Source organism: Vanacampus margaritifer, chromosome 12 (genome assembly GCF_051991255.1).
Source record: "Vanacampus margaritifer isolate UIUO_Vmar chromosome 12, RoL_Vmar_1.0, whole genome shotgun sequence".
NCBI lineage: Eukaryota > Metazoa > Chordata > Actinopteri > Syngnathiformes > Syngnathidae > Vanacampus > Vanacampus margaritifer.
Genome location: NC_135443.1, coordinates 16,775,032 through 16,791,382, shown reverse-complemented (window position 1 = coordinate 16,791,382; position 16,351 = coordinate 16,775,032). Strand labels below are relative to the sequence as shown.

General features: G+C 38.8%; 1 protein-coding gene across 24 annotated transcripts in view; it reads right to left on the bottom strand.

Annotated features, from left to right (window-relative positions):
• Window positions 1–92: 92 nt before the first annotated feature.
• dst (dystonin) overlaps window positions 93–16,351 on the bottom strand; it is a 113,155-nt gene continuing 96,896 nt past the window's right edge. For 8 of the 24 annotated variants that reach the window (XM_077581804.1, XM_077581806.1, XM_077581817.1 and 5 more), the window contains 19 exons: window positions 15,923–16,042; window positions 15,053–15,222; window positions 14,680–14,839; window positions 11,997–12,320; window positions 11,286–11,429; window positions 11,033–11,221; window positions 10,644–10,773; window positions 10,292–10,455; window positions 10,019–10,181; window positions 9,435–9,589; window positions 8,994–9,068; window positions 8,798–8,815; window positions 6,687–6,803; window positions 5,581–5,698; window positions 4,671–4,784; window positions 2,794–2,984; window positions 2,480–2,590; window positions 1,325–1,451; window positions 93–1,031 (listed from right to left, as the gene is read on the bottom strand). In XM_077581804.1, coding sequence (XP_077437930.1) covers window positions 775–1,031; window positions 1,325–1,451; window positions 2,480–2,590; window positions 2,794–2,984; window positions 4,671–4,784; window positions 5,581–5,698; window positions 6,687–6,803; window positions 8,798–8,815; window positions 8,994–9,068; window positions 9,435–9,589; window positions 10,019–10,181; window positions 10,292–10,455; window positions 10,644–10,773; window positions 11,033–11,221; window positions 11,286–11,429; window positions 11,997–12,320; window positions 14,680–14,839; window positions 15,053–15,222; window positions 15,923–16,042 — 2,847 coding nt within the window. In that variant the 3' untranslated portion in view covers window positions 93–774. The remainder of the gene's footprint in view (window positions 1,032–1,324; window positions 1,452–2,479; window positions 2,591–2,793; window positions 2,985–4,670; window positions 4,785–5,580; window positions 5,699–6,686; window positions 6,804–8,797; window positions 8,816–8,993; window positions 9,069–9,434; window positions 9,590–10,018; window positions 10,182–10,291; window positions 10,456–10,643; window positions 10,774–11,032; window positions 11,222–11,285; window positions 11,430–11,996; window positions 12,321–14,679; window positions 14,840–15,052; window positions 15,223–15,922; window positions 16,043–16,351) is intronic. The other 16 variants (XM_077581816.1, XM_077581826.1, XM_077581822.1 and 13 more) reach the window with 9 other exon arrangements.

Here is a 16,351-nt window from a genome sequence, read left to right as displayed (position 1 = left end):
ATTAAATACTTGCAACAAGCATCAACATACATACTGCCTGAGTATAAAAAGACTTCAGAGACGAATGACAACTCTCAATGGGCAAGTCTAAGTCAGTTTGTGGTAGCTTTGTGCAAGCAGGTTTATTACAAAGTAATAATGATACAGTAACAACTGAAATAAAGCGACATGCCTACACAGAGAATGTCAACGTGAAGGGGCTCACATGTTGCTGCGAAGTCGTCCGCAAACAGACGACTTTTGTGAATGCAAGGTCTCTGCTACTTGTAATAGTGTTAAAGGTTTCCGCAGTGCTTACCATAGTTAGATTGCATTGCCCTTGAAAGTACATTGTTAGCACTTTAATAAATAATTATTTGCGGTCACACACACACGCGCGCACACACGCACACACACACACACACACACACACACACACACACACACACACACACACACACACACGGTGGCGTGATGCTACTCCAAAGTCCAGAGCACATACATGACAAAAGTACATTCAGTAACTTCTCTCGAGCGCTATTTCCAAGAGACCATCAAACCTTGACAGGCTCAAATAAAATACGATAAAAAAACATTGGACATTTTCACCAAAAATAAAATACATTAAAAACAAATACACAAGGCCATCAACATTCCATTCACGCGTACGATTCAATCATATTGCCTCTCAAAAGGAATATTTTACAACTCAGCAACAATTTAAATAACACTCAGCACATTTGCAGTCTTAACTTAGATAATTCCAGTGTTTGTGGCATGTTTTTGTTCTCAAGACTATCGCTGGGATCCCTTGGCAAGTTTGCTCGTGGGAGTGCTTCTTCTCTGCGGTGTGGGGATCTTGGAGGGCTTCCCTCCGTGCTGGCGGGACACCGAACGCGGCGTCGTCCGCGCGCCGTCTCCGACCGTCTCCGATGCGTCCGAGCACACCGACTGGATGTCTGAGATGTCGAAGTCAGAGGCGTCGCTGCCTCGACGACTGCTGCCTCGGCTTCCCGCTTTGCTCCCGGGTCGGCTCGAGCATTTCCTCGATTCTGAAAGGGTTCGGTAAAGTTATTTTTTTGTTTTTTTCTTCAATCACAGGCCCAGGTGTATTGGGCAAAATGAACTTTTCTTTTGATTTCATTTTGAGATGTAATATTCCAACCAGGGTTTCCCCTAATGCTTTATAGGCCTGGCGGGCCAGCAAGGCTTTTTTTTTTTTCCTCCTTCGTCGGGCAAAATGTCCAAATATTTTCCTGGGACCAATTTTGTTCCCTGTACGTCCCTGACGACCAGGCTTAGCACGTTTTCTGGAGGAAACCCTCTAACTAATAGGTCTACTCACCGCCTAGCATCTGCCCCCGAGCTTTGAGCACAGCAGCGTTGATTAGCGTTCCCTCCTCGCTTGACTGAAATCCTTTTCCCGACAAGTAGCCTGGAAGACGCAACTTGCTGCCTTGAACTGGCGTTGTCTGAAAAAGACAAGAAATATTTACAGTCAGTTATTATTCTGTCGACGATCTGGATTCATAGAGTTAGTTTGAACCTTCATTGAAAAAATAAGTATTAAAGCAGAAACCATGTTGTTAGTGTGTTGTTTGCTTAAAGAATAGTTCAGGGATGGGCAACTGTTGGCCCGCGGGCCTAATGCGGCCCCGAATACACTCTGAGTAGCCATTAATTAATACAAATATATATATATATATATATATATATATATATATATATATATATATATATATATATATATATATACACATGCATATATATATATATATATATATATATATATACACATGCATATATATATATATATATATATATATATACATTTACATATATATATATATATATATATATACATATATATACATATATATACACATATATATATACATACATATATATACATGTATATACATATATACATACACATATATATATATATATATATATGTATGCATATATATATATATATTCATATATATATATGTATATATTCATATATATATATATATATATATATATATATATATATATTTATTTATTATTATAATATATATTTTTTAATAAATACTTTTTTTTTAAACAAACCCATAAAAATTATTGGGGGACTGGGGGGGAATCCCGTATAAAATGGAAAATTTCTGCGGGTACCCGAACCGCGAGAATGTATTTTGTCCATATTTAAAATTGCATTTTCATAATACTTCTGTGTGGTCCTATGTGGCCCCTCAAAAGCACTGATTAAAAATGGTCGACCCTCCAGCATTTAAAGTGGCCCATCCCTGGAATAGTTCATAGAAAGTCACTGATGCACAAGTCAACCTCGTAAGAATCAAAGTGCAAAATGGTTAGTGGTTATAGGACCAATCAACACCCAACTGGAATCTGTAGTTTCGTAACTAATGTTATTGTAACGAATGTTCAGATGATGGAAATATATTTAGTAGCCGATTCCAGTTGGGTTAAATCAGGAAGCTCTGCACATTGACAATACCTCTGAAGAAGAACCTGGGCTCTCAAAGGAGTCGGAAGATTTAATGGCAGTGGAGGGTTTGATGTTTGTAAGCCACGGCTTATCATAATTGCGGCTTATGTGTTGGCACGTCTGGGGAACAATGGCAAATCAACAACACAAATACGGAATGACAAATTAAATACGACAAGACAAATGAGACAGGAGAGAAGATTAAACAAAAACAACGAGGGAATAAACTGCAGATGATGATGATAATGTGGAACAAATATGATTGAAATGAACAAAGATGGATGATGTTGCCGAACTAGCAAGTCCGCGCCCCGCCCACACACCTTGGGAGTGCTGTTCACTGCCAGGTTGGACGGGATGACGCAGCTTTGGCTGGACATGGACCTGTTGGGCGAGGCCGCCCTCGACGAGGGCCGAGAGCGTCGGCCTCGGTAGCGGAAGCTGGCCATCACCTGCGTGGTGCCTTCGGGGACTATGAACTTCTCTCGCAGCTCCATGTTGGTCCTGCCTTTAGCTGAAAGAGAGAGAGGATGCGCCAACAAATGAGCAACTTTGAAAGGCTCTGCGTTCAAAGGGAAGCGATGATGATGAAGGTCTCACGTGGCAAACATTTGATGACGACAAAGAACGTGACTGATGGAAACCAACAACATCAAATAGCATGCGCGTGTCGCACATTTCTACTGCACTGCGACTTTAACTCAAGAAGCTTCTGCATTTAACGTAACACATTCATATGCACAGGACACTTCATTAGGTACACTAGCACAAATTTTCCGTCCAACTTTATAGAACAGATTTTAAAAGAAATGCTCATGGGATTAAAAACCCCGTAGGGCTCTGAGTTCGGCAGATTAGTGGAACCCACATATTAAAGCAAACATGGTGCAGCAACATTTAGCTGTTATGCTGCATGTAAAGTAAAGTTAGCCTAAAGTGTAAATGCATTTAAGCCCACATTAAAAACAAAAAATGTTTTTCTCATATCTTTGATTACCATGATTGTCATTTCTATAATCATTTTTTCCTAAATCATATTGTTGTGCCGTCTTTACTTCAAGTACTTTTTTGTATGACTATGTCACTTTTAAATGTGTTAAATTCTTTTGCTTTTTAAATGTCTCAAATGTTGTTTTGTAGCTATGTAAATCACACTGAGTTACCTTTTGTATGAAATGCACTATAAAATTAAAGAAAAGATCCTTTGCTTATTATATACATGTTGGTCTCCTCTAACTAAATAAGGTTCAGTAATCAAAACATTAAATCTGCCTCTCACACTACAATTTGTCTCCTTTTCGTCATCATAATACTATATTTATTCTTTTATTTTCATTTTTAAAGATTGTGTGTGTTATGTTTGAGCTTTTCTTATTTTGCAAAGCTAAATTAGGCTAAATTGGGCTTTATATAGGGGCATCGCAATAAATTAGAAAACTTTAAAATTGTTCAATTAAAAAACTGACAATTTACATTCGCAACACACAGACTACATACTGTACGTGAAATAGTTCATGATTATATTAAAGTACAGTTAACAAAACCCCCAAATTCACCATTATAAGAAAATTAAATATTAAATAAGAAACAATTGAAACAGATTTTTATGTAGCAATTAGGTAGTATTTGGCCTTCTGAAAATATTTTCCCATTTCCAATGAATCGGTGTACATGAGAGTTTCATTTTTTGGAATGAAAAAACTGAAATAAATCAACTATGACTCTTGTACACCTTCTAATTTATTGAGATGCACCCGTAAATACAGTAAATGACTGTTATGAAACAGAAATTTTGATGTAGCTTTGTGGTGGTGTACCTAATATTGTGGCCAGTGAGTATATGCACGAATGTGTACAAATATTCTCTCTATTAAAAAAACAACAACACTTTCGCCATTATTGTTAAAACGAACTTGAGTGTGATTGCATGCAGTGCCACTCAACTTATCAAACAAAGTCAGTAAACAGTGTGTCATTTTTTTCCAAGTCTTTTTTTTTTCCTCACACGTTTTCCATTTCCTGTTTGTTTGATCCAAGTAAAAGCTGCAAAAGAAGCTTGGCCGAAAAAAAGACGCCCCAGAAGGCGATGCGACCACACCAAACAACCACATGCATCAACACCAAGGTGCGTACAGTACACCCGCACACACTCATGGGCCCGACACAAGTAGCACACACTGCGATGTGCGGACAGACATACCACTGGTGGGTTCATGGAGCAGGGAGAGAAAGTGTGAGATTTGCCAACCTATAGGAGACTGAGTAATCGACGAGTTTGATTCTGAGCGCAACATTTTGCTCCCGTGGTGATGAACTAGAAGAAATGATGAAGGGTGTTGAGCAGCAGGACAGAAACAAGAAAAGAACATAAGGCTAGGTTTGCATATACACTGGATATAAAAAAAGTCTACACACCCCTCTTCAAACCTGTCCAAATGCCAGATTTAGTCTAAACACGGATTTCTTTGTGGAATATGAATTAAGCAGCAAATTATACCCTGTTTTTTCCTACCTTAGGGGGCCATTTTGTCACTTGCTGTCCACTGAAAATGACATCACAGTTGCTCAGGGCTCTGGTAACGACCAATCACACGGCTCACCTCGTTACCTGAGCTTGATCATGTGATGCTCGCAAGGTGAGCCGTGATTGGTCGTTACCTGAGCCCTGAGTGACTGTGATGCCATTTTCAGTCAACAGCAAATAATCTAATGGCCGCCCCGTGAGATGGATAAAAACGGACTCATTTGCTGCTCATTCCATTTTCCAAAAACACAATAGTAATGAAAACACTGTCTTTAGACTAGTGGGGCTGCATAGAACACATTATTGTAAAGGAAATGTTTTTAATGTTTATGTAATGTGACATGTATGATTTAAAAAAGCCTGAAGGTTTTGTGGTAACATGGAACTCTTCATAATTCCCTTCACCTTGACTAAGTTCCAGTTGAAGAAAAAAAGCATGATAATGCCACCACCATGTGTCACTGAAAAGTTATTTTAGTGATAAAAAGTATTGAAAAGTTCAACCTTGCTTTCTTTGGACCATAACGCATTTTCCCACATGCAAATGTGTGGTTTCAAAGTAGATTGGTAGCGCTATGAAACACACCTCGGCAGGGGTCGTTCTTCACCAGGAACTCATCCAGCGCCATCCAGCCTCCACCCACTCGCACCATCACGGTGCTGCGCAGGATGCGCACCAGGCGAAGCTGCTGGGAATCTCCAAACTGAAGCGAGAGATGGAGTGAGAGGAGGAATTTCAAAATGGGAGCACTTGAAGACTGCAGCTTTCAACCTGAGCAACACTGGAAACCAGACTGAGCGTGAAACAGACGTCACTTATTTTTGGGTGTGAATTAAGAGCCATGCATGCACAACTTTGGAATCAATAATAATTTGAATCAGCTTGTTTCTTTTGTGTGTTGCAAAGATTTTACACAAACGAAACTTGGACACAACATTATTTTTTCATTCTCAAACACAAACAGCTCAAGGTCAGTCCAACTGCTTTGGCTTCCATTAGTGTCTAATTGACCTGGGCCAGTATTGCTGATGGTAATATTTCATCATCATAATGTCCATATTTGGACAACCTGCCACATTTTAAGATTTTTATTTATGTTTACTGCTTGATGGTGAGTAAGTTGAGGAAGATACCAGTTTACGCCACAGGGGGGCAGTGTTTGGTTATAATTCACCTACAACTTCCCTAAGCACTTCAACCAGACTTGGAAATGGGCAGAGGTACTTGGATGTGACCTTGAGCATTTGGCACGATTGACACAAGAAAACCACAGCCGCATGCTTTCTGTTCAGATCAGAATCAGATGGACGCACAGACAGCAAACTCTTGCGACTCGAGCACGCTGTCGCACGTTGCGTTAGTACAATCCAAGATGCATTGACAATGATGCAGAACCAAGGCAGCTAGCGCCAAATGACACACATGAGGAATGGACCAAACTATCTGCTAATGTCGAAATCCATCACAGTGGGACACTCAAACATGAGCAAACACTGATGACCCTGGACCGAGTGCCTGACGCTAGCTTATCTTATCTCATTACGAACAGAATCTTGCGATCGGTATGATTCTCAAAATGATTCAACGCCACTGGTGATTTTAGTGATCAGATACATTAAACGTGATGGAGATTGAGTAATGAATCTGGAGGGAAAAAAGGCACAAGAAACACTTGAAGAATAACCATTTACCAGGATACAGCTTTCCAAAACTGCAACGTGCAGGTGAGGGCTTAGATTTTGATTTTCCCTGTTTGCTATTGTCTCATCGCCGACTAGGGAGTCATGTAAGCAGTGAACCAGACCAAACTGTCAAAAGAATTAATTCAATTCATTGTTTGGTGAGACATGAACACATAACAACACTGCTCCACTACCCAGCAATATTCCAACAATGTGACCCATAGCTGTCATGAATTTTACATTTAAACATGCAATTGTTTGTTTTTTAAAAAGGGCCGAATGAAATAAAAAAAACAGAAAGTTTAAAAAAGCATCAGCCAATGTTGTGGTAAGACATTCCCATGAAATTGAAGCGCCTCGCAAGCACACACACTTGAATTCTCCTAAGGGGCCAGCAGATGAATAAGCAATAGAAAAGTGGGCTGAAATGATATTTAGCGCATTTACAGTATAGGAACTGAAACTCAAAAGTGGACTATGCTACTTTGTGAGTGTTTTTCTAGACACAAAAGTAACTTAGCACATGTGACAATCGCTGATTAACCCTCTTGTTAAGTTGCAGGTCAAACACCCCACCAGTCTAAACGACATTCTGATTACTATTGTGTTTGTGGAATATGAGTTAAATTCTCCATCTCAGGGGGCGGCCATTTTGTCAAATGACATCACAGTTGCTCAGGCACAGCTTCAGAAAACAGGTGAGCCCTAATTGGTCGTTACCTGAGCCCTGAGCAAATGTGATGTCACATTCAGTCGACAGAAAGTGACAAAATGGCTGGCCCTCGATATGGAGAAAAACAGGTGGATTTTGCTGCTTCACTTGTTCTCCACAAAGCAATATTAATCAAATTGGAATGCTGTGATTAGACTAGCCTGGGCTGTACAGAGCATACCAAAAATAAGTTTATTTAAGTATGCTTGATTTACTCAAAATTAGTATACTTAGAGTATTAGAGTATACTTCCAGTTTACTTTTCTTGTACTTATTGGAAGTATACTGCACCAAGTAAATATAGTAAAATACTAAAACATATACAAAAAGTTTACATAGTATATACTTAGCACTCGCTAAGGAGCCAAAAGTATAGGCTACATTTATTTATAAAGCCCTAAACATCATGTGGCTGGATAGCCTAGAGGTTAAAGTTGCTACCTTTAGTACCAGTGTTCGCTGGTTCAATCCCTGTCAATTCATCACTTTGCCGTAAACTAAACTGTGGACAAAAGTGTACCACAAAGTATTCTTAATATACTATAAAGTATACTTGAAAATATACTTAAGTAGGCTTTTAAGTGTACTAAGATGTTCCAATTTAGTCCCAAGGAGTTAACTTAAAAGTTTACTTTTAGTACAAGAATAAGTACACAAGGATAATAATAAACTTATGTATACGTAAGTATATTATATATTATGTACTTGATGTATACTACTTTTTGGTAAGGGAGTGTCAAGAAACTATTTGGGTTAACTTCCTCAAGTTGTTATTTTGGTGTGAAACTAAACCACTGCACAATGTAGGCCTAATTGCTTATTTTACATAATTGCAAATTTTATTAATAAAGTAAATACAACCCAACCTGGGTCAATTTCACAGAGCATCTCATTGTTGGTCGAAACTTGTTTTATTTGTTTATTATGAACTTACAACACCAAATCCAAAATTTTAATGACACCGCACCAGCGGTTTGGGAGATAAGGGCTTCCCAAATTTGTCAGGTTTCATCAAAAATGGGCACGGAAGCCAATATATCAGAAATTACTGGGCCAAATTTTCAAAAGAAAAGTATTGCTGGAAAGAAAATTCAACAGGGATTCTAAATATACCATTATTTTTGGAGTATGCTGAGGTAACTTAACCTTTTCACCGAATGACCCTTTAGTTGTTTTCCTGAGAAAACAGGGGTTAATTCTTTGAATCTAATGATTTAGAGCAAGAATAACCTCTATGGCATCAAATATAATGACCAAAGTTCTTTTTACTGCTTCTGAGTTCCAGTTTTCAACCACCAGCCAAGAAACTGGGCAGAGTGTTAATTGGAAAGCAAACATGGGGCATGAAAAGGCCCTTTCTTAAAGGCACAGAAGCACAGAGAAGGAGCACAACAACACCAACATGTACCTGGTTTCCAAGGTAAAACTGGTGGTGTGAAGAACAGTAAGAAGAAAAAATCTTGTTAGCATTGCACATTACAATTTGGGTTTACAATCCTACCTTAAGGAAATTTTAATGTCCAATATCCTATGTCTTTTAGTATGTTCGTATGTCTTCCATATGTATTGTAGATTGTGTGTCTTGCAGGTTCAATTCTGCTTACCCTGTACTTGTTGGCACCAATTTGCTCCACTTGGAAGCGTTTTGGACATTTGCATTTGGCAACTTGACGCGTCACCTAAAAAAGTAAAAAATATTAATTAATTAATGCTTGGTTTTATACAGTAATATATATATATATATATATATATATATATATATATATATATATATATATATATATATATATATATATATATAGATTGGTAGCCTTCAGACCAGTGCCCACATCCAGCAGATGGCGCTGCAATCCAAGAAAACGTTCCTCTTCATTTGAAAAAAATGAACGTCTACCATAAACAAATTACAAACTAATTGCTTATCTGTATAGTAGCCATTTGATATTGGATGAAAAATTGGAAGTTAAAAACTCCATTCAATATTTCATTTTAAACACAACTCAATAATTGTATAGATTTAAATAAAGTATCAAAGTTGTTGTTACCTCATCTTCAATCTTGTCGGCATCTGTCAGAGGTTTGTAAGCGTCCTTGTTGGGATGAAGAGCCGCGACAAACTCGTAGTAGTCAATGTAGCCGTCACCGTCCCGGTCAAATATGTCCGCCACAGCGCTCATCTCCAGTCGACTCGTGGGGAATTCTGAGGGTACACAATCAAAAATGTTAACATCAGAATTCTGCTCGATGGGAATAGCAATAACAATCTCTTATTCCCTAGTCACTCGTCACTAGATAAGGATTTTATATAGTGGAAAACAATAGTAGTCGGACCAATATGTTTAATATGAATTCACATGTATAACAGAACATATGGTGTTCCACAAGGTAAAATTCTGGGGCCTCTGCTGTTTTCATTGTAGCTGCTGCCCCTAGGTTCCATCTTAAGAAAACAACAGTGGTTGTTTTTTAAGTGTATTTTACAAAATGCATACAAACAAGGCACTATATGACCTCCCATGTTACGATGTGCCGCTCTACATATACATACAGTGCATCAGATATTTTGACGCCACAACTCGCGAATTTGCAATTCCGAACACAGCCAAAGATGTTGAGTGCATCCACTTACTGGAGGACAGGATGCCCTCAATGAACTCCTGTCGTGTGACTTTGCCATCCTGATCCTTGTCAATGCGCCGGAAGAAGTCCATGACGCGAGACTTTTTGTGGTTCATCCAGCGCATGTAGCGCTTCCGCCACACGTCAAAGTCAAAGTTGGCAAACTCTTTCAACTGGACACAAAGAGTGATTATACGTGACTAAATAAATGGACGTTTCAATTAAATCTTCATCCTTCTACTTGATCCAAAACACCCAAAAGATGACAGCGAGCAGGTGTTACCTCCTCCAATCTGTCCAAAGCATCGTTGAGTGTCCTCCTCCTGTCCAGAGCCAGCAGCCACACGTGCTGCCACTTACTGACCAGCAGGTTGACACGTGGGTTCTTGGTTTCGATGGGTGCTTGCGTCGCTGACGCATACATGGTTTGAGTGGGAGAACGTTTTCCTGGAAGCGAAAAAACAAAAACCTTAACAAGTGGATCGAAAATTTTTGGAGCCTTGGATATGTCGGTGATGACATCAGTCCAGATGCCAAAGTGAACACAATGAGTATGTTGAGTCACTCTTCAGTGACTCATCACTTGCCAGATGGCTCAGGTCGTGCTTTGGGAAGCTTAATTGTGGAATACATACTTCCAGCTCTTCCTTTGTCCAGCACAGGGATCTGAGAGTGGATCTGAGGTTCCAGAACTGCCTTCCTTTTGTGTGTCTTTGTGATTTTGTCAACATCTGGTTGCTTCCTGGTCATTTCCTCCATAAAAGACTGCAGGATAATAATAAAAGAATGTTTCTAGGTACCTCCGCTGAGTGGAAGTGGAAAGTGTCAAGCACAAGTTTCACACGAAAACGGAAACATTATTCATGGACATTTGTGGAAGGTGTTTTGCTTTTAACTCATTCACTGCCATTGACGGTTATAGACGTCAAAGTTTAATTTTAACTGGGCTGGCAGTGAATTAGTTCAAGTAATTATTGCATCAGGATCAGTCCATCCCACGTTTAGAAAAAAAGATTTCCCTTACCTGGTGTTCTGCTATGAGACTTTTGACTTCATGGATCTCCTGCGGTAGGACTTCCTTGTCTTTGTCACTCAGGTTAGACTCGGCCCATTGCAGCCAAGTCAGCAGGTTCTCCAGCAGCTCTTGAGTAGTTAAGAACTCGCTGAGAGCTGCGGACAGTCGCTGCTGGTGCTGCCTGGCCCAGGCTTGCACCTACAAGAGAAACAGGAAAACTAGGAACTTTCACAAAAAAAAGGCAACAATTCTTTTCATTTACCTCTTCAAACCGGGCTTTAATGATTGTGTTCCAGTGTTTGATGGTTGTAATGGAGTCAGGGTGGCAGATGCTCAGAATAGCCTCGCCCAGGCTGGTGGCTTTATTCACAGCAGCTCGCTTTTCCTCCAGTTTTTTCATGAACTCCTTCAAAGAAGACAGAACGACATTAACTCATTCACGGCCAGCCATTTACACTGAACCAACCCCCCTTCGATCCCGGTTGTTTTACTGGATTTTGACTGAATTTGCAAGGCCCACAGAATACTGTGTTCTATTGCTATAAAAACATGGAACCTACCAAAGGAAAGATTAGAGTCTCTTCTTTCATCAGTGTATTTGTATCTGTTTCCGTATTCAGATTCTTAACAATAATTCTTAAACACTGACACAAAAAGCTTGTTGCAACATGGCCCTTGCTGAACTCTTATACCCTGCTGCCACCTGCTGGCCGTTTTTTGTAATAACTACCATTGCTTTAAGCCACCACATCATGGCAGAAGCTGCATCAAAGCCTTCTGTATGCTCTTGCATAAAAAAACAACAACAAAACATAAAAAAAACATGTAAATAAGTTTTTGGGAGTGAAGGACAAAGTATTAAAAATGTTTTTTTACACGTTTTTGGGTTTGAATGAGTTAAGATTTGCAACAAGATCATTTTGACAAATCAGAAGCAAAAGTGGAAAAACATGTAAGTATTAGCACAGCTTGCCTTGTGCTGTTCAATGAGCGCGCGTAGAGCCTCTTCGTCGTCAGGCAGGCTGCCATGGAAACGCAAACTCTGCTCGGCCTCAGCCAGCCACTCCAGCAGGATGTGAACGGTGGAGTGAAACTCCTCAGCCTGGCACAGGGCCTGCTCCAGACGCGCCTGCTTGGACACCGACAGGTTGCACACGGTCTCCCAACGAGTGCTCAGCTCCTGCATCTGGACTTTGACCCAGGACGAGTCAGCGTGACTGCTGTCAATCAGCTCCCTGGCCGAGCGTTTGAGGGCCTGGACGCTGACCGTCCGCTTTCCCAGCTCCTTCTGGAAAACCTGCAGTGCAGTACAAGTGAATGAAGGACATGACATGGACATGAGCTCAAACATGCAGCAAAGGGCAAAACACAACGGCTTCTTCATTATTGTGGTTGTAGTTTGCAGTAGTATAAAACTGCATTGCATTAAGGTGAGATGTGTTAAGTGTTCATCAAGATAATATTGCTGCAAGTCACTGTAACATCATAAACAGTGTGAACATTAACACTGTACCTAAAAAGAGGCAAATTCAACTAAAAAGTTAAATAAAACTTAATTGTAGTGCCCTAAAAAACTTAAGTTACTTTAATGATTACTTGATTAAAAAAGTAACTTAGCTACTTTACTGATTACTTGATTTTAAAAGTTAAATTCTAAGTTACTGTGGTTTGGTTTATTGAACATTGAACATGCAATAAAGAAAGAAAATAAAAGCCAAAAAGGAAAAGAAGGATCAGCAAGGTCAGAATGCATATGTTCAAAAGGAGTAGGAATAAAGAAATACAAGAACTTACCTAGTCCTACTCCCACTAACTTACATCATGATAATGTACTATAAGTTAGTATATTTAATAATGTATCATTAAAATAGAAAAAAGAAGGAAATGAAGGAAAGAAAAAAGAATGGAAAATAAACACAACATGCACGTTACAAATATTAGTGCAAGTTATAAACGCGTACGCAAAAAAAAGTAAAAGATAAAATAAAGCCCTACATATACAATTAATCTAATCACAATATGATCAATTTATATTTATACCTGATTTATATATTTTCGTAGCACTATATTTTTAAACCTCTTTTTAAACATAGCAAGTAATTCAGTGTTTCAATTCAGTTTCATAATTGTTCCACAGATTAACCCCTTTAACAGAAACATACATTTGCTTTGTTTTAGTTCTTATCATTGTTTTTTTTAAAGTCACTTGTGCCCTTTAAAACATAGCAGCAGCCCTCTTTGATTTCAAACAACTTCTGTAAACTCTGGCAAAGTTGGTTATTGTATACTTTATACATTATCTGTACTGTTTTAAGTTCGACTAGGTCATAAAATTTGAGAATATTTATTTTAATGAAAAACTAATTTGTTGGTTCAATTTAACTTTAACAGCTCGATTCAGCAAATACTGACAACCATGCTGAACATAAAAATGACACCAGGTTTTACCACTTAATTGGAAGTACTTTTTTTTTTTTATTAGTTATCCTTCCAGAATAAAATTAGCTGTTGCTTTTATTTTAAAAAATAAAATAAAGACAAGCTTTTTGACTTAACATAATTATTTTAATTGAAAAAATTGGGACTTTTATGGATTTCACGTAATGTAAATGGGCTTTTTTTGTTAATAATAATAATAAATAAATAAATAAACTAAAAAGAAACTTTGCTCGGCCTCTTGAAACTTTCTAGACTTCACTTAACATCAATTCATTTTTAAATTTAAAGGCAGTCCTTTTACTTGACATGTTTAACTATTAATGTTGTAACATTAATAACATTATAAATTAACATTTATAATGACGATCATTTTGAGACTTCTTTCACTTACACAATCTGGTGTGACTTTCTCTTTATAAACTTGAATGCATAACGCGCTGCGTTCCCTGTTTTTTTGTTGTTGTTTGTTAACGTAGTGTTATTGAAGCTCCATAACTACACAACACAGAGTGTGCAATAAACCTGAACATTTTTGTTTTTAGCTGACAAACTCAAAAACACAAATCCCCTGATTGTAGTCAATGCACTGAAAACGATGATGTCACTTCCTCATACTGTAAGTGAATTTAAATACTCCCACAATGCCTTTCACCATATTCAAGTTTCAAGTTTTGATTTATATTCTCTGTTCTATATAGTTATTTTTGCATTTAGCAGCAATACTATTTTTTCAAAGTAACTTTTAATTATATTGGAAGAGTAACTAAACTGTAGTCAGAATACTTGACAGGAAATAGGAACACATCGTTACCTGAAAATGGGCACATTTTGCACAATTACCGGCATCACTGCAGTGTAGAGGGTTTAATGTTGGATAAGTGTGTTCATTAGACTTTTAATTTTGAAATGTGTTTTTATTTTTGTAACACATTTATCTTTTCTGCCATATAAAGTTGCTTTAGGCATACATTCAATTAGTCTTTTAACAGAGTATTTGCCAGTGCAACAAAGAGCCATTGTTGTGCTGCTTTTGCTATTGACATAGCGCCTCTGGCACATAAAGGCGTGTATTTCCCACACAACACGGCTGGAGAGAGAGCGTCATACAGCTCAATAGAGTGGTAATACAATACCAAGCCTGTTTATTCATCTATTTCTACAATATGTTTTCTATTGCGATACAATAAAATAGCTATAATAGATGAGTTTGTTTGGACCTTGTGGTTGTCAATCAGGTTCAAAATCAGGTCGATGTCTCCATGAACTGGCTGGTCTTCGGCCATCTGAGGCTCCACTCTGTACAGCCAGTCGATGAGAGCCTGCAAAGCGTCTTTGAACTGGCCGGAGAACAGCAGCGCCTCCTCCAGCTTGTTTTGCCTGCAGGAACATGCACATATCATCAACGACATACCAAGCTATGCAAGCATTCTAAGGCTAAACTGAAAAGTGGAATAACTAGAAATGCATAGGTGTATTCAACTTATATTTATTCTGTCATAGTTTTTCTGAGCATTAAAAAAGGCGATACAATTTTTATCTCATCTTGAGATGTCCAAAATCTGTTCCAAATGAAACCCTGTGTGACTTTACCTCTCTATGGACTTTCCACAAACAGTGTCCCATTTGTCCCTCAGTTCGCTCAGCATGTCGTCCAGTTTCTGGTTATCATCCTGAAGTGCGGTCTTGTCCTTGAGGGCTCGTCCAGTGCGCGAGGTGGTATCATACACCGAGTGCTTACTGCCCAAAGCCTTCTGGAATTCCTGTGTGTACGAAATCCATATAGATATTATGCAGGAATTGTATTGCAATGGTAGCTAGCCTATGTGTTTGCATGCATAGGGTTACAGTTGTTAAGACTTTCATCTTGTCTTATCAGGGGTCAGTCACCACAGTCAGTCATTTGCTTGACCTGTTTGGCACAATTTTTATGAGCCTTCCTAATCTTCTCACTGAGGGCAACTCAGATATTACCTTAATCTGCATGTGTATGCATTCTAATAAGTAACATGCCATTCTGTACGGGAAACCAAAAATGGGTCAAAACTCAAGAGCCACAGCTCCAAAGAGATTAAAAGTATCCCAAAGCACGGCCACCCCAAATACATTTGCTCTATCCCAGTATTATGACGGGATTAACACAATCTGCCCGCGCACCAGTGCAGAAGAGGGATTATGTAGCCTGCGATAGAATCGCAACCGTGACTAATGTATGCACTATACTGTAATACATCTGAATAGGTTTACTGAGAATGTTCCCACCCCTTATTCTCTCTGAGTGAAAGCACATAAATGCGGTCTGTTAGATATCTGTGCCATTGTTCAGATGTCTAAATATACTTTTTTGTCCACATGACTGTTCATTCAACGAGGTTCCTTCATCCTTTCCAAGGTCAAATTGAAGCACTTTTTCAATAGCTTCAAGCCGTCGTACGAATGCCGATACTCGCTGTCACGGCTCACCTTGTGCTGCGACAGCTGCTTCTTGATTTTGTCTGGCTCATTGGCAATTTCCACCTCAGAGTCCAGCGTCTTCTCTGATTCATCCAACCACTCCATCAGTTTACTCCAGTTTTCATGGAACTGAGAAAAAGTGAATGCAGTTCAGTGTTCAGTAACTTGAAATTCTGAAACAATAATGATGCACCGTACAATAGGAAATACAAGATTAATAGACCGAGCCCTACCACAAATAATCAATAACACGAAAGTAATTGACACCCTCCAATAAGGCTTATAACCACACATGGCAAATCCAGGTCAAGAAAGTAAAACCCTGCCATAGATTGGCCTTAGCCCACAGGTGTTTCTACTTAACTGGCAGGTAAAGCAGCATCTGTGGCTGTTTCAGGGTTTTTACTTTCTGGACCTGCATTTATTCATCTATTTATA